Here is a 19300-nt window from a genome sequence, read left to right as displayed (position 1 = left end):
ATCATCGAGGTCTAGCCTAAGATCTATGACAGTGAGATAGCCACATGAAAACGATCCGCCCCTATCACTGACCTTGGGAGGGGGAATGACTATGAGGGGAAGAAGGATCCTCAGGAGGAACCCTAGCCACAACAAAAGCTGCATTTCCCCAATGGTCAAGTAAAACCTACAGGTGAGCCACCTCAAAAACAAAATTATTTTCTTGAACTTGAATCTAAAAAAGTACATGAGGGCATATAAGAGCTTTAGAATAAAACAAGATGTTGGTATCCATAGAGTTGTGTGAAAAAATAACTGCATTTTTATCCTTCCAAATCATAAAAAGTATCTCCATCCTGAAAGCATGCTAAAGAGGGGTGTATTTCTTAGGAAATCGGGGAGAATCATCCAGAAGGGCCATGTGCCAGGAAAAAGGTTTAGGTCAAAAGGGTTTGGAAAAATTATGAATCTAGACTAATAAATTTTGACCCCTCTTAAAAAACCAAAAGAGGTGTTGAAAAGATTCATGATGCCCATAGAATGGACATCAAGGGTCTCGAACTTCCATATGCACCAATTGGGAGACAAAAAGAAAGCCTTGGAAAAAAATACACCAGGATAAGTGTGCAAGCTTAGGCTCAAGCACAGTCAACCACACATTAAGAAATCTACACTGCCAAATAGAGATGGCTGATTTTAAATGTCACTTATAATTCAAAGCATCCACCATGGGGAGATGGGGAGAAATCCATTTGTAACCTATATGAGGTTTATAATTCTTGAAAGTAGTGTTTGGAAACCATTTTTAATTCTTACACTACGGAGTGAGGGATTGAATGCCAATCTTGTGCATCATTTCCATAGAGAGAGCATCTCAAAGAACTAGAGAAGTCTGATGATCAGATCGAGAGAGACAAAATCTTCTTTTAAGATTCTCCCAAGAAATAAAATTCATAGTAGCTCTAGAAAAAAGATCGAAAGGAGTACCAATTATTTTTTTGTGAAAATGCAAAGCCTTAATCCAAAGAAGCCGAGCAAGAAAGAGCCCCTATGATTGAATGAGAAGAGACCACCAAAGGTTCTGTTGGTTGAAGGATAAACCATTCCTGAAGCCAGAGCCAACCCATTGAAGCCAAGGTTTGACAATATCCCAGGCTTTCTAGATACTTTTGGCAACAAAAGTGCCTTGTTTGTGAAATAGTTCAAGAATAAAGAGAAGGGTGTGAAAGCTAATCGCATTCTACGCTAGGTGATGAAGATGAAAACTTGAAGAGATACAATTATGAAGAAGGATTTTCCAATCCTCATTGCCAGAGATGGACAAATAAATCCATTTAACACATAAAGAAAGGCCTTGGCATTGAATAGAAATCAACCCAAGGCCACTAGAGTCACACAAGAGGCAACAATAATCCCATGCGACTTTGTGGAAGCCTCTATGTTCCTCAGAAGAGGCCCAAAGAAAATATCTGAGGAGCTTCTCTAGTTTCAAGTATGAAGCTTTAGAGGGAGCCCAACAAGAAGATTAGTAAACATGAGTAGCTATGAGGATCTTGGAACAGATCTAAAATTCCCTACTAGAGAAATGGGTTTGGTAACCTAGAAAGATATCTTCTTCTCAATTTGTTAAAGAACAATATTTCGAAGCTCAACAGGAGAAGCTTCAAAGGAAAAAGGAATGCCTAAAAAGCAAAAGACCTTGCTTGGGAGAATCCACTTCTAACCATACTTCTGAAGGCAAGAAGGGGTGGGCGATGCTAATTGCCTATAACATTGAGTTTTATACCATTGAATGGTAGAACTAGAGTCAAGGAAAAAAGTATCCAAATAGTGAAGAGCCTCCTTGATATTATTCACATCCTCAGACAGAGTACGGAAGGAATAATCTTGGAAATGAAACAAGTTGGGCAAAAGAATCTGACAGAGAAATGCCACAAACACAACCAAGAGCGATGGACTTGGCAAGAAGATAACCAAACCCCTCCACAACTAGAACATATGAAGTGCGAGAAAGAGGGCATGCCTACTATATAAAATGAAAAAGGCCAAACATAGAGGATTTTCTACCAGTAATGGTGATCCAAGAAGAAGCTTCTGCAAAAAGTATTTGAACCATCTAGAGAAAATGTATCCCAAATCCCAAGGCTCTTAGCATGGCCAAGATGAACGACCATTGAATATGATCATAAGCTTTGGCAAAATCAATTTTAAGAAAAAGAGCTTTCTTCTTATATCGTCACGCCAACTCCATACCTTCCTAGACCATAATAATATTGTTAAGAATAAACCTGGACTTAATGAGACCAATTTGTTTAGGTCAAACAATCATAGGAAGAAGGTGACATTCTTTCAAAGCCATGGATTTAGGAATGACTTTATAGGAAATATTAAGTAGAGTGATTGGGCACCAATTGCAAATACCTAGAGGATCCCCAAATTTAGGTATGAACTTGATATTTCCTTTATTAATAAGTTTGCCTAATGAATTAGAGTAGAAAGCTTCAAGATAAACATTATAGAGATCAGGTCCCACCCAATGCCATAGGGCTTTATAAAATACATAGGGAAAACCATCACAATCAGGTGCTTTATCATATGCCATGGAAAATTTTGCCTCTTTGAGATCAGCCAAAGAGAGAAGTTGATCGCAAAAAGTGATTTGTTCTTCAAACAACCGATGTGGAGCAGAACCAAGACACTCCTGGAGAGCACAATCCCACTCAAGAGTGGGAGGGAAAGTTGCAAGAACCTACTCATAATGTGCACAAAGGTTTGTAAAATATCAGGCAGCACAGAAAGGAATTGAACCCCTTCTTTGATTGTTTTAATGCCCTGAAAAAGAGTGTCCAGCATGAAGTATCGAAGAAAAATACTTTGAGGCATAGTCACCCACCTTATATCAGTGGAGCCTAGCTTTGATTTGGGCACCCTGGGCAGCATAATTGTCTACAATTTTCTCTTTCTATCACAATTAATAAGCTTTAGATACAAGATTGCCAAAGAAAGGATTATCGACAAGAGCCTCCATGGTACGCTAGAGCTCCAAGGTAGTAGCGTTGTATGAATGTCAACAAAAAATGGAAAACTGGCGGTCATAGATGTGAAGAAAGTGAGTGGTATGTTGAAGGGCACAACACCACCACACAATCCAACTTATACATTGACCAAGACGGGCTTCCAAATTCCAAACATGCTGAATAGCCAACATTGGGTGATGAGTCATCATCGATGTATTCAAAAATAATTGAATAGATCCCTTAGAAGGCTTGGCTGGACCCACTTGCCACTCAGTGCAAAATAAATAGGAAAATGATTGGATAGAGTAACCTCTAACAAAGCCATAATTGGCAAGGGAGACATGGAGGCAAAATGAAAAATAAATTATGCTGAGATCATGGCACAATCAAGCCTCTTAAACACTCTGTCACAACTAGCACAAAAGTTACACCTTGTATTCCTAACCATTTGAGGTTGACGTCAAAACACAGTGGGATCAAAGAGGCCCAACTTGTTTCGCATAGAATACCACACTTCCCGCTCACCAGTTATCCATGTGAAAGGAAGGAAACCATCCTTATCATCTACCATCTCCACCATATTAAATTAACCACATAAAAACCAAGTGGCAGGTGGCATTGAATCAACTATCCATCGCCACAAGCCAAATCTTTCTGCAACATCATTGGAAGCATAAATGTTGATAATCCAAAAAGGAATAATTACTCACATTCAAGATGAGCCAAATGGCTCGTTGAGTCGAACCAGACTGATGGTCTACCAAACAAGAATGTCGGCATGGTGTAAGAATAGTGACCTCTCTTGCATAACCCGCCTCATGATGAGATGGGTAAGGGAAGCTATTATGCTAGATCACATGGTAGGGGACAAACAACATGAAAATGGAAATTTTAACTTCTTGTAGACACTATACAACAAGACCAAAATATTTTTGAAGACTATCCCTCATGGAATACTTTCTTGGGAGGTTAGTCAGACCTTTGACATTCCAAGAGAGAAAATTCATGAGAAAAGCTGCATATCTTCCTCATCTTGTTTTAAAGAGGAAAACATATTTTGGAGAAAAGAAGCTACTGATTAAAAACTAACAACACCACACTTGCATTCATCAGAAACTCACTCTTTCTCCTCCACATTCTCTGAAGGACTGCGAGAGCAATGCAAGGTGGATGACTATTTACTAATAACCGAATCAACCAAGGGGGTTTGCACAAAAGGCTGCGATGAAGCCTTCGAAGTTGAAGCTGATGCTTCAACTTCCTTCCCCTTTAAGGAAGGGTTTAAAATTGGCGGAGGAGCTGAAGTATCCCCAGACTTGTTGGAAGAGACATTCTTCCCCTTGCGACCCACTCGGGTCCATTTTTCTTCAAAAGGGGCTACTTCAGCAGAGTGCAACAGTTCAGAACCTCGTGGTAGTGAGGGTTTTGGCTTCGATGAAGCCAATAGGCAATCCTTGATCTTATGGTCTGCGGATTGACAATGGAAGCAAGTATTAGGCAAATTTAAGTAAAGCACCCTCTAGGTATTACGAACATCCCAAATTTGAATCTCAACATGCTATTTGAGATCTTGAGCAAGATCAACTTTCACATAAACTCCTCGCTGAGGTTGGGCTTGATAAAAATGCATAGGCTTGTGACTAACCACCTTATTAATAGCAAAAGCAATATCACCTAGGAAGTTCTAGCATGGCAAAGGTAAGCTAGGGAGCTCAACCCAAATATGCACTTTATGCATTTTATCATCAGAAATAGAAAAAACATGAGACTAATTTTGAAAAACTAACAAGGAAGACTGGACATACCAAGGAAAATTCTGGAGAATGGGTTGCACATGGTTAACTTCAATAAAATATAAAGTAAAAACCCCTTGGTGAGATTTTAAACACCCTCCAGTCAAATCCCATGTGGGGTCCAGGAGCGAGCAACCCAATTTGTCAAAATTCTTTAAGGGGGGACCTTCCCAACAAAATAACCTATTAAAGCATGTTTTTCAAGCTATTGACGAGCATTATCAATCTCAAGGATGGGCAAAACCACATCCACAGGGGTGTTAGAATGCATACCTCGTGAAAGACTTTGGGGATGGACTTCTTGGGACACTTGTTCAAAGGAGCCATTGATAACTACAACAGACCAATTAGTACTAGTAAAAACTATTGGGCTGTGTCTAGACGAAGCCATATAAAGGGCAAAAAACACAATATCATGCAATAAATATGAAATGACATAGGCAAAAACTAGAGAAAGTATGCAGACTACCCAAACCCTAGCCTTAATGAACTTTCTTTTCATTTCTCTATTAAAAATAAACCCAATCCTTATTTGTTTGTTGCTCTTAAAAAAATGTAATCTTTTTTTAACTTCTTATATGCTCTAATACCAAATGTTGGTTTCGAGGAACACACTGTACAAAAAATTAGATTTTTAAGACAATGTCATTAATAAGAAATTTTTGTGATATACAATTGTTAACACATCAAAGTATGGGTGAAATGATGAAGAAAATAATTGATTTATTGAAAAATATAAAACACATTTCAATGATGTTAATGCTCATAATAAGATTTTTTTCCCAAAGAGAAACATATTAGTTCAAATAACGACAAACTGAAAAACAATGCACCACAATAATAGTATAAACAATGCACCAGAACAATATTATATTGAAATATATTCCAGTTTATACATCACATACCATGGTTTTTAGAAGGAAAAAGATGTGCTGCCAGCTTACAGACTAATATGGCAACATACAAAGTCTGTATACAGAGCCTCTCCAAAAAAATACTTGCATCCAAAAGAACCTATCATCATATAGGAAAAAAGAGAATTTTGTTCAATAGCGAATAGCTTTTTCTTACTACACAACTGCATGGAACTTTTGAGGCTAAGAATTAAACATTTGGCATAGCACATTACAACTATCAAAAAAATTTAAGCAACATATTTACAGTTACACCTATAAGCAATATTAAGAAAATTAAATAAAAGATATAGAAAACACGATAACTATCAACTAGAAATGCTGCTGGAAGATGCTACGTGTCTTTAGAAACGCATTGCAATGCCATTTAAGCATAATTTTTTTCAGAAATATCAATCTAAAAAGTCTATATTAAACTTATGATAAGATATGTAGATTTGTCAACAACATTTAGATAATATATTCAAAATATTTAGACAAATGAATTAATATTAAACTAATTTTTTGTTTCAATGAAAAAGACACAATATATAAATATTAAATGATGGTCTAGTTTTAAACCACACATACTAATCAACATATTAAGTCTGAAAAATGTTTGTTAATTTTAAATATTTAACACTTCTAAGTCTAAAAGTCAAAACTTAATATATATAATCTAAGCCCGGCATTAAATAATTGTTTACATACTTAAAAGAAACTATTCTTTCCATCTTGTAAATACCTATAGGGCTACACTTCATAGATATTAAATGGTTTTCTTAAAAACTTTGATTAAAGCAGATAAAGACGAGCATGCGAAGGCACAACGGAGTCAACCAGACAGGAATGGCATTCATTATCCGGCTCATATTAAATCCTTGTTTTCGCCATAGACAGTTTAATTTGTTATTCTGAAGGTACCACGGCATAAAATTTGGATGGGTGTTTTCCATTTATTATTTAAGAAGTAGTACCACACAAGGTTAGAATGAGAAGTGCAATTGAATGCCCCTCATAAAAAAAGGATCAGTGGAGGAGAGCCTGAGCTTGTTTTTCATACTTGAAGCCATTGGACTTTGAAGTATCTGCACTCCACACAAAGATGCCATGGAGCTTGCCGGACTTCTTGAGTGTCGTGCAGGCATCGAAGAAACCCTTGGCAGGGGACAGCCCTCCGCTGCCGTCGCTAGTAAAGCTAGGCAACACTTTTCCCACGCTGTAGCGTTTCTCCTGAGCGTTGAAATAGTTGATAAACTGCGGGACGGTGGTGCTCGAATCGTAAGCGTAGAATTGGAAATTCACGTAGTCGATCGATTTGCCGTACTTGTTCCACAGGGCACTGTAATGGGACTGCACTTTAGGATCGTCGAACGGAGCGATGGAGGCAAACGAGATAACTTTCTTCTGCTTTAGTTGAGTGATGAGCTGCCCAATACAGGAGGCAAATGTACTGGGATCTGAAACGTCGAAATGCTCATAATCGATGTCGATGCCATCAAGGTGGTATTGCTTGATAATCTTAGTGAGAGAAGAAACTGCATTCTTCACCCACGTCGACACAGAGGATGGATTGAACTGGACGTGAGTTTTACCCACGCTGTCGCCGCCTAAACTGAGAGCAACTCTGACGTTCTTATTTTTGGATTTGATTGCCTGCACAGCGCTCGGGCTCAGATTGCCGGTATCCCAGAAAATATTGAATATTCCGTTTGTGGGAGAACTTCCCGACGGGGTATAGTCGATGGCGAAAGATAGAATGAAGTCAACATGCGTGCCGGAAATGATTGGCACATCCGAGAACTTAACGCCGTTGAATTGTGCGCCTATGTATTCCCTGAATACCCCGGCACCTGCACAGCAATACAAACATTCAATCCATCAAACTTCATTCTAACTGTGCAGTAATTCGAATAATTGAACAATTGATATTTCATAGCAAAACGTTAGATTTCCTTACCCATCGATCCATTCTCTGATAAACCCACAGCCAAAAACAACATCAGCAGCAGAACAGAGGAAATCTTCGCCATTTGAAGATTTGGATTGGATATATGGAAGCAGTAAGGCCCCCTACACTTTATATACAATCTTTAAATGTAATTACATAATAAATTGTAACATAAAACTATCTATTAACAAGTATAGATCATTATCCTTTATTGTAAAGTCTTTAAAGAAAATTTACATATATTTTTTTTTGGATATAGTTATTACCTTACAACAAAAATATATTATTGTGATAAACACAAAAGGTCATCTGGGAGTAAAGTTGTGAATGCTAATAGATCGAGTTGTCTAAAACTTGAGATGTCCCTAATGATTACAAAGTAAAAGAAAAAAATGATTGAGACAAGTGCTATGGTGACATAGTGAAGGGATAATAAGAATTATGTATACATAGATTTAATATGTGGTGTGTAATAGAGGAGTCAATGTGACAAGATTGTTGTGGGATTTTCTCATGGTGATGGTTATGCAACTATCAAAAGGAAATTAGAACCAACACATAATAATCATGGCCATAATAGTAATAAATTGTATAAAACAAACTTTGGTGCCAACCCATCCAATGTGAATTCTAAAGTTATTTTTCAACTACTAAATTGGATTTGCTTCAATAGTGTTAGCTTCCTAGAAGTGAACAAGTATGTGCAAATATAAATTCTTCATATTTTATGATGTGTGAACAGTAACCAAATACAATCATATTTTAAATGATTAGTGAAATTTAGTGTGTGTAAACAATTTTTAAATAACACAAACTGTTAATATTTGTACATGCACACATGATTGGATTGCATGCACTAGAAACATATTTGAAAATTTTACATTGATTATGAACAAAAATACAAGTGTGTTACTTAGATGGTACTCTCCAATAGTAACCATTCTTTATAATATATTTCTAATTGTAATTTTATGCTAGTAGTAGATATATATAAGAAATGAAATGAACTTTAAACTACACATAACAGTAATAAATATTAAAACTTACACATAAAATAAAAAATTAAGTTTTAAAATCTATATCAAAATGAAAAACAAAAAAATTGTAACTTATATTCTATCTTTAAATAAATTAAAAATTAATATATATTATAATTTAAATATCATATTATATTTTCTTATAATAAACTTTTGATTCTTTACTAATAATTAAAATATCATAATTATGATTATATAAAAATATAGAAAGTCAACAATGTGGTCAAATGGATTTTATAATTATAAAATATTGTGTAATATTCTATATTACTTCATTAACCACCAAATTCTTGACCTACATGTCACAATTATACATGTTATCATATTATAAACCAATATGATAAGATTGTTAAGTTATAAGCTTTTCTATACCATCCCATCTATCCTTAATATACCTAGTACAAGGAATTTGTTGTCTTATTTAGAATTGATTCTTAAATTATTTTGAACTTATATCTACATAAACCAACTAATATAAAAAAATGTCTTAATTTTATATCTCTCCAACATGTGCCTCCAAAATTTCTTAGAACTTAACAAAGAATGTGGACACAAGTGATTGAAAAATGGGAATTAATTACACTTTACAACTTTCATGTGGAAATAGGAAAAAAGCTTTTTTGCCAACCTTGAGATAAATATCAACGATTTTCTAGAAAGATCTATCAATTGTGTCTTTTTAAGTTTGTTATATTTGGGTTCTGAAAGTTTTGCATTCTCTAGTTTTAGGTGTGATAAAATTATAGTCATGGAGGCCCAATATCTATATGTCAAACCCACCTCATATGTCTCCCTAAAAAATAATATCCAAGCGTGGGAAATCTTTGATAAGGGAAGAATAACCTCAATCTTCAAAATCATGAAAAATATTGACAAAGACCTCTTGTCTAAGTTTATGAATAGTTGGAAGAATGGGAGAGTGGTAGTGGGTGGTGTAAATATGGACTTATCAAAAGAGCTAATTTCCCAAGTAATTGGTTTTAAGTGTGATGGTAAAAATTTCCCATGTCTAAGTCAAAATCAAGCTATAAAGAGTATATTTCATTGTTCTTCAAGCATAGAGAGAGGTTAAAAAGACACGAAAATAGATTTAGTATAGAAGAAGATTTTTAATTGCCATGGGAAGCCATCAGCTATCACTTGATAAATTACTTCACATTGGAGGGTCAATTTGCAACACTTCATGGGTACCATTTTTCTCTTCTCGATCACTTAAGGCATCATCAACCTATTAGTTATCCATTATTTTCATTTTCATCCATGGAAAAGTGTTCTTTTAAAGGGGTTTACATATCGTTAAACTGGGGATTGATTTATGCCATTTACAGTTACAACCTTAAAAATACTCTTGTTCTCTACCCTATTTTGCTCCATGATTCTCCTAAGGACCATGATGAAAATCGTCCCCCTCCTAGCAAGTCAAAAAAGAAAATTCCCTATAAAGATTTCTCTACACAATGTCCTCCTCTATTCTCCTAAGAAATAAAAGGTTACCATTAGATGTGGCACAAAATACCTTCTTGTAGCCCTAGTAGTTTAGGGCCTAGGAATGTGAGTGGAAAAGGAAAAGTATTGATTAAGTCTTTAAAAAGAAGAATGTTGTTTCCCAATCTAATGATATTTCTAATAGTGAGCTAGCCAAGGAGGACAAAATGACTTCCTCATGAGAACAAACATTTGGTAGGATGCTAAACTTTTGGCAAGTGCTAAGATTATTGAGGCTATAGAAAAAATCCCACCTAAAGATAAAGAAGATCATCACTCAGGAGGCTCTAAATTTTACATTGAGAAAATAGAGAAAAACAAAGAAACCGAAGATGAACTCCTTAACCTGGTTCTCAAAGATTCCATCTCTTAGTCCCCTCTGACAAAGAATAAATTTAATGAGGCACTTAAGGGCTCAATAGCTTAAAGGATCATGGGGATGATGATATGGCAGAATAGAATGTTGGTGGTGGTACTATTAAGTCCTAGGATTGCCATGCGTTGGCTATTAATCAAAAGACTTGAATGCCAGGGTTCATAGTTTGGAGATCCATCAAAAGTTTCCTTGGATGCAATATAAATAAGAAGTGGATAAAATGTCTTGAGAGTGAAATTTAGAACCTAATTAAGCTTAATTAAAATTGGATGCAGAAAATAGTTATGGATGTCCTAACAGTGAGAGAAAAAATGAGAGAAAGAGAAAGAGGAAAGCTCCAACAAGGGAAAAGGATGGACAAGCAATATAAAATCATATTAGTGCATTGTCTAACTAGGAGATGGAGCTTTAGGAGATGGAGCTTGAGGAGATGATGTATGGGCAGGGCTATATCTCTTAATGCCTCTATGTTGTTTATTTTTTATGTTCTGGATAGTAAATGTTCCTAGGATGTTTCTCTTCACATCTTTAGTTTCAATTTTTATATAGACAATTTATAAACTCTTCGATATTTTGGTTGATGGGATTGACCTCTAAGCCCTTGTTTTATTTTGATCGATTGTTTTTTATTTAGATGCATAATGGATTGGGGGCCTTCCACACTTAATCTAATAATAACATGTGTCTCCACAAATACTAATATTTTTTGTATTTAAATAATTATTATTGATAATAAAATGTAAATCCAAAATGCTAGAGTAGTATGTTCACTCATCATACCATGTTGAGATAGCATAAGTGTGTTATATTTGTCATAGTCTAAACCAATGTTCAAATATAACTAACTTTTTACTCGAGTGTTATGCTAATAACTTATGCTCTTAAATTTTAACAAAATTTTATTTATTCATGTCCAATAATATAAAATTAATATAATATTATAATTTCAATGATTCTTATTGTAGATGATTTCTTCATAGGGTTATCAATGATTGACCAAATAATAATAATTGTATTTTTTATTGATGAGCACAATTATAGTTAATTAGAGAAGAAAATAAATTGTCATGCATTATTGTATTGTGAACATTGTATGCCTTTAATATTAAAATATATAATATTTTTATAATTTGAAAATATTGTTTTAGGAGAGGTTGTATTTGATATTGCAAATCTATTTAATATGATTGAAACATTGGTCATGGGGAACTTGGGGTGGTATAGTTTAGTGAGAACGTTGCTAGTTGGGCCCATTTGTAGAATTATTGAATATTTTTGGTTGATTCAAAATTATATTAAATATTAGAAATGTATTTAAAATTTGAGGTATATGTTGCATGGCAACCTAGTTTAAGAGAAAAAGGAGGCAAACAAGAAGGCATTCTAGGCTTAATTATTTATAGAATGGTTCAACTCATTATGTTTTATATACTATCAAATAATGTTTACAAATGTGATGGGGAAAACCTAAGTTTCCACATGGCCAATACTATACATATACTATTGAATAATTTTTTTTAAATGATTAGAAAATGTAGCAAAAGAATCATAGATTATACAAGAAGAATATTTTTGAAATTGAAAAATATAATAACTTTGAAAGGTTTGGGCTGTAGGTATACAGGTGGAGGCATGGGTCAAAGAATAGAAGTGCACATATTTGGACATGTAATCTACTACCACTAATATGAGTACTTTGCCACCTAACTTGGGAGGTCCATAAATGAGATCCAAGAAAATGGTTTGAGAAAGCCTAAAATTGTAACCATTTCACCGTTGTGACATTTTCATATATCAATTTAAATACAAACTACTTGATATCTACCTTAGGACCATGACAAAAGAAATTGTGATGTACCTACTCATGAGTTCTAGAAAAACTTGAATGAATATCTAAGAGAGAGGCATCCCAAGAGTTGTTGGTGATGAGGCAGGGTTAACAAAGTGTTGGTTGATGAGATGATGAGTGGGCTAACACTTCAGCCGCTCTTGTTGGAGAGCCTGCAACCAATTATAAAGGGACATATAAACTACACACTGGATGGCATAGTCCTCAACTTTGTGGGAGAAAGCATCTTAAACCACATTATCCTTTCCCTTCTTATCTATGATCTCATAGTCCTATTTGATGATTAAGGTGACCTATTTTTGCTTTTAATTCTTCAAGCCGTTGTCGTGGGCTCCGTTGCAAAAATCTGGGCGAGGAAAACTTCCTTACAATAAAACTATGGCGAGAAGAACCACGGACTTCTCTCCATCAGATTCTTGTCATCGCTCCTACTGGAACAATAATTATTATTGCTATCTCGTCGATTGCAATCACAAAGCGATTTCATATCTTCAATTGTTCAAGCCGCTGTCTTCAACTCCCATACAAAAAAATAGGACAATGAAAACTTTGTTCAAATCAATAATGAGAAGCAGATTCAATGACTCCTCTGCATCTGATTCAATTATATCTCTCGCCATCGTTCGTTCTTAAAAAAATATTATTGATGTTTTGTTGATTGCAATTACAAAGCCACTTCGGGGTGGATATACTGAACCTTTTGCTTCGTACCCACAGTCGCACTAGTTTTCGCTAGGCATGGCCTATTCTGTCTGTACATTAACTTTTTAGTTTCATCAAATTGCTTCTTGGCATGGCTTTGTAATCTGGTAAGTACTTTTTACTTCCATTTTTCTTCTGAGCTCAGCTAAGCAGCATCTGCGGCTTTAGAATTCCCATCGTCCTCACATATGCTCTGATAATTAATCGTATTGCAACCATTGCTCTGCTTGAACTAAAGGAGGAGGCTGCTGCAAACTTGAAAATCGTGAATGACAAATTGGAGGCAACAATGACTCGGATGGTGGTAACCTTCGTTAGGCTCTTCAGAATCTTCACGTCTTGGACTTCTAAATTTTTTTTAATGGTAATTATAATTCCTTTTAGGTATAAGATCTATTGAAAAAGCTAGTATAATTTCAAATGAATCATATAAATCTGAAATTGTGTCATTTAAGACAAACCTTCAATTAGGGGTAGTTCACTGTTTGGTCATCTTTAACAATAGACTTAAATTCATCAAGAGAAGATGTTTAAGAGTTGTATAAGGGTGGGCTATTGGAAGTCAATCTTGGTGGCATAAGAAAAGTTGGATTTAGTTTGTCTCTCCTCCAAATTTCATCATGAAAGGATTTTCAGGAGTTGTACAAGGGTGGACAGGCTCTTGGAAGTTAATCTTGGTGCCTTAATAAAAGTGGTATTCTCTTTGGCTCTCTTTCAAGTGTCCATTGTTATAGTGCATCACGGAATTTCACAAAGTGCTAATTGAGCGTAGAATTGACTGAAAGAAAAAGGACTTATTTTTATTTAACATATTTTGTTTTTTAAATATTAATTTATAACTAGTATTTAGAAAAATTTATGTAAAAAATATTTATAGATTTTATTATTAAGGTAATTAGAAACAAATAAAATCTATTTTTTTCTTTTTATAAATAAATTAAATCCAAACCAAATCCAATTTCTGCTTTATATGATGGGTGAACCTTTAATGTTTCCTACAAGAATTGTGCTAATCTCATATACTCTATTGCCATTATATAGCATCTATGATATAATAGATCTATAACATTGATTTTCAAAATCTAATAAATAAAATAAATTATAAATTTAAAATATTAAATGAAAATCTTTTCTATCTCCATCATCCATTCTCCACTCCCAACTTTTATTTTCTAAATCTAATCACATTTATAATTAATTTACAATAAAAGCCTCAAAGGAATAAAATATATTCAAAAAGTAAAATTCGAAAAGCAATGAATGTCCTTTAAACTTTTCTTTATTTCAAAAGGACGCACCAGACAAGTATTAAATGCTAATTGACAATACGGAGATACTATTCTCCCTTTATGCAGATTAAGAAATTACCCTTGCTTTAAGGGCGCACTACAAATATACATATCAAATGCCTGTTCACACTATGTCTAGATGCCATTATCCCATTCCTTATTACAAAAGTATTACAACAAATAATTACGATTAGAAATGCATTGGGAAGCGATGACCAAATCAGGATCCCTGAAGAAGAGCCTGAGCTTGCGTTTCGTACTGGAAGCTGCCATTGGCCTTGGAACTGTCTGCACACCACACAAAAATGCCTTGGAGCTTGCCAGAGTCCTTCAGTGTTTGGCACGCATCAAAGAAACCATTGGCAGGCGAAAGCCCTCCACTGCCCCCGGTAGTGAAACTAGTCAACACTTTCCCACCACTGTAATGGGATTCCTGAGCGTTGAAATGGTCGATAAACTGTGACACGGTTGTGCTCGAATTGTAAGCATAGAATTGGAAATTCACATAATCGATCACACTGCTATACTAGTTCCAGAGAGCAGTGTAATGGGTCTGCACTTCTTCATTGTCGAAGGGAGCGATGGAGGCAAAAGAGATGACGTTGTTCTGCTTCAATTGTGTGATGAGCTGCCCAATACAGGAAGCAAATGTATCGGCATATAAATAGTCGAAATGCTCGTAGTCGATGTCAATCCCGTCGAGATGGTATTCCTGGATTATGTCGGTGAGAGAAGAAACGGCGTTGCTCACCCACGACGACACAGAGGTTGGCTTGAACTGGGCGTAGGCGCTTCCAACGGTGTCCCCGCCTAAGCTGAGAGCAACCCTAACATTCTGGTTTTGGGATTTTATGGCCTGCACGGCACTCGGGGTCAGATTTTCGCTATCCCAGAAAATGTTGAACTTCCCGTCTATGGGATCGCTTGATGCGGTGTAGTCGATGGCGAAGGCTAGAATGAAGTCGACCTGTGTGCCCGAATTTATTGGCATGTCTGAAAATTGGACACCATTATACAACGCTCCTATGTATTCTCTGAACACGCCCACACCTGCACATCAGTACTTAAATTCAAGACATATAAAAACTTCCTTCTATATAACTAACAACCATTCATAACTCTAGCTTAAAACATTATTGTTTCATTGCAAAATGTTGGCTTCCTCACCCATTGATCCAGATAATCCCAGTGCTGAAAAAAGCATTAGCAGAAGGGCTGAGGAAAGCTTGGCCATCAAAACAACTTATTGTTTCAGAAAAAGTGAGGGTGAAATGGGTCAGTGCAATCACCAATGATCATGTAATTTACAATCTCAATGAGTTACTCTGTTCGTACCATTCTTAAATATTGTTTACTTTTAGTTGAATGGTTCAAAATAAATTTGAGTCAATTAATGATCTCAATACAGATAAGATATCAAATTGTTATTGAAATTGAATGGCTTCATGTGCTCCACATACTATTCTCACCCGCTGAAGCAAAGAAAAGTAACCAATCGGAGATCAAATAAAAGACTATAAACAAAGACCTCTGTTATTTTTCTGTGTTTGTGTGCCCCACCTCTTAAACTCAACTTGCCTTTTTTCTTTACGTTTGTTGGCGAATCTTCTTAATTTATGGCCCATTTACATGTAGGTGGCGTGCGCCGACAGTTTACTCGTACCCATTGAACTGTTCGCTATCAGTTTATGTGACTTTTTGTTGACGTTTCAGGGAATTGGTATTTCGAATGATTTGATGTTTCTTATTACCCTCTTTTCAATGGTTCTGCCTATGGAGGAATTATTTACATCCGTAACAATATGGAGCGGGTGCAAATAATCTTCTCATAGAAGGCGTTCTTTTCAATTAATTTTTATATAAAATTTAAATTATTATTTAAATGATTATTGTAAGCTTCATGTAAGTATACTTCATTAGAATTATCAGATTTCCACAATCCATAATGATAAATCTATTGTTGCTTCTGGATTTGATTGTGTGACTTTATTTGCATCAAAGTTTCAGATCACATTCATTCTTATCCTGGCATTCTCTAAACATCCTAATGATGGATCACATTCATTCTTATCTTGGCATTCTCTAAACATCCTGATGATGGATCACATAGTGTGATCCGAAATGTTGATGCAAATAAAGTCAGACAATCAAATCCAGAAGCAACAATAGATTTAGTATACCTCATATCACGTTGTTTGGTATTTTAAGGTTTTTTTAATATTAAATTTAATTCTTTTTTCTATTATTCTATTATTAGTTCTGCTGATATGCACGATATTTATGTATTTGTTGGATGCAATTCTAGTTTTCAATCAACTACTCATTATAGACAATTTTTTAATTATTTTTATATTCTTCTAATTTTATTTTTTCTAAACATTTTAATAATTTAAACAAAATTATTTATTCATCTTTCTATTGATGTTGTAAACAATAGTTGCAGGGCTCAATTGTCCAAGTAAAAGAAAAGTATTTTAGATCTCTCTAATTTGTTCTCTTTTATTGATAGTGTGCCCAACATTTATATCATGGTAGTTAGGTATTGTAGGTTAAAGAGACAATCTGAGACAATCTTAGAGACTATCGAAATCTTATCTTTTTTGATAGAACAAAGTACAACAAAATTGAAAGAAAATTGAAAATTCTTGAGAACTCTATAAAAGTCTTAATTCTTTTGAGCAACAAAGTACAAAGATCTGGAAAAATCTTACCTAAAATTCAAAGAAATTTTACATTTTTGGATTTAGGCAAATACATTAAGAATTTATTCCCTAATGATTAATATTGCTTCCATAAACTACTCTAATCAAATGCAACTATTTGTCAAACCAAAATCTACAAAAACCTTATCCTATTTAATGGAAGTTGGATGTACATAGGTAGGCACAAACATTGGATGCATATGGGAGTTGATGCATGTGCATGAAACTTCATAGACAAGTATGCATTGTTTATTCATTTTCTTGTTATGTAGCTTATTTTTGTATCCATATCCAGAAATCAACTTTAAGACCATCTACGACCAAATTTTAAGACCATCTCCTACCATCTTTTGGGAAAATATCATCTTTCGAAGACATGAAGACCAAGAGATCAATGAGACAGTCATCTAAAACGACGAATTCCTAAAGAGCTTTGTAACTTGACAACCCTTTCACAAATCTAGTGTGGACATATTGAGGTGAAATAGTTGTTCTATTGCAACTTAGTAGTTTTTTGTACATTTATGATCAAATGTGTTTATTATTGTTTGAATGAGCTTCTCTTTGAAGATTGTATTTTATGGTTTAAAGATGTTTTTGATTTTCTCCAATTCTGAAAGGCATGGTAGTAGTTGCAATAACACTTCTATTCAGAGCTTATGCCTATTTTGGGTACTGATAGTCTTTCCCCCTTATGATGTTGTAACCTTGTTTGTACCATAACCCATTAAACCAACTTACACTTTTGTGAATTATTCTTCAAATTTAGAGGGCTCGGTCTCAACTTTACGTTGTTTAGATTCTTCATTTACCAACCTTTAGATAATATAGTGTGTTTTCAGTTTCAATCTTTCTTTGTGTTTATGATCCTACATTAATAATGAAAGAGATTTAAAGAGATGCATCCTTTCTGTGTAATTATCATGGGTTGCCTGGATTGTCCATAGTCTTGTTTTTATTTCTATATACCACATGCAATGTGAAAAAAGAAGTCAATCTACAAAAATGATTAGAAATGATTGATTATGACATTAAACCATGCTTGTCTAGAATGAGAACTAGTTTATTAAAAGAACATATTATTGTTTATTAAATTGGTGTTTCATTTTATTTAATGTTTCTTATGATCTCTCTTTCTAATTAATTTCTATAAAAAAATTAAATTACTACTCAAATGCCTTTTGTAAGCCTCATACTTCCATACAATATAAATATTTAAAAAATTATGAAAAATTTAGTAAAATAATTATTAAACATTTATTTTAGAAAGCAAATAAGAAAGAAAAAAATTCAAAGTAAAGAAAATGCTTATTTATCCTCCGCAAGCATGATGGTCAAACCCTCTCACAACTATGGCGAACAACGCCCATGGTTTTAGAATTGCCTTGAAGTACCGCAAACACTATGGTTCTTACAGCCGATAATAATTCTTTGTGTCCATCAATTAAGGCTTTGAAAATTAAAAGAGGTTGCTAATATTTCCACGCGTCCAACACTCCATCAATGGCTAATATCATCCGACTGTCTGTGTGCCTTCTCAATGTTTACTTCAATCACTTGTAAAGATTTATTTTGGCCTTTTTGAAAGCTTTCATAAGGGCTTGGTGTGCTAGGTTTCCTGGTGGTGCGCCATATGCAAGGGTGTTCTCTCTGCTTGGCTTAAGCGTGGCGTCTAGAGGATGGTGGTGGAGTTTCCTGGCTTTGTCTGTGGCGTCCAGAGGATGGTGAGTCTTGTTGTTTTATGGAGCTCTTGGTGGGGTTCGTTCCCCTCTTTCTGTGTTCGGGCTTTGGGTGTGTTGAGGTCCCCATTCTGGGTGTCTCATCATTTTGGGGTTTCTCCTCTGTTCGGTGGCTCTACTTGGAGCTCTTCTAAAGTTTGGTGCCCTCCTTGCATTCTGGCCCTGGGGGTTTTTCTTTCCTCCTTTCTCGGGCCCCAATGCTATTATGGTTTGTTCCTTATGTAGTGGGGTTGTACCGTTGCTCTGGCCCTCTGGTTATCCTCTCTTGTTTTGTTTTGAGAGGGTCATCCCATGGTTTCCCTTTTGCGTCTTCTCCATTTTTGTATGTCCTTTAGAGGTGGATGGCTTTCCTTTAGAGGTTGAGAGAGGTTTTGGGGGCTATTAGAAGTTGTTCAGGTCTCTTTTTGGCCCTTGTTTCTGTTTCTCTTTCATTCTGCCCCTGTGGAGGTGGGTCTTTGGTGGAGTTTCCTTTCTTCGTGTCTGAAGGG

At 35.1% G+C, this 19300-nt stretch overlaps 2 protein-coding genes across 2 annotated transcripts; both read right to left on the bottom strand.

Moving 5' to 3' along the window:
* Positions 1-6642: 6642 nt before the first annotated feature.
* On the bottom strand, positions 6643-7720 carry LOC131034184 (chitinase 2-like). The gene is made up of 2 exons (XM_057965574.2): positions 7643-7720; positions 6643-7535 (listed from the first exon to the last, which is right to left on the bottom strand). Exons 1-2 carry the CDS (start codon positions 7713-7715, stop codon positions 6712-6714), a joined length of 897 nt encoding a protein of 298 aa, XP_057821557.1. The 5' UTR covers positions 7716-7720; the 3' UTR covers positions 6643-6711.
* A 6625-nt stretch (positions 7721-14345) lies between these two features.
* LOC131034175 (chitinase 1-like) lies at positions 14346-15679 on the bottom strand. Its single transcript, XM_059207210.1, has 2 exons — positions 15539-15679; positions 14346-15421 (listed from the first exon to the last, which is right to left on the bottom strand). The coding sequence occupies exons 1-2, from the start codon at positions 15603-15605 to the stop codon at positions 14898-14900; spliced, it is 591 nt and encodes a 196-aa protein (XP_059063193.1). The 5' UTR covers positions 15606-15679; the 3' UTR covers positions 14346-14897.
* Positions 15680-19300: the final 3621 nt, after the last annotated feature.

The sequence above is a fragment of the Cryptomeria japonica genome, chromosome 1, assembly GCF_030272615.1.
Source record: "Cryptomeria japonica chromosome 1, Sugi_1.0, whole genome shotgun sequence".
Classification (NCBI taxonomy): Eukaryota; Viridiplantae; Streptophyta; class Pinopsida; order Cupressales; family Cupressaceae; genus Cryptomeria; species Cryptomeria japonica.
The sequence above is the reverse complement of the archived record's forward strand: the minus strand, read 5'-3'. Positions and strand labels throughout refer to the sequence as shown.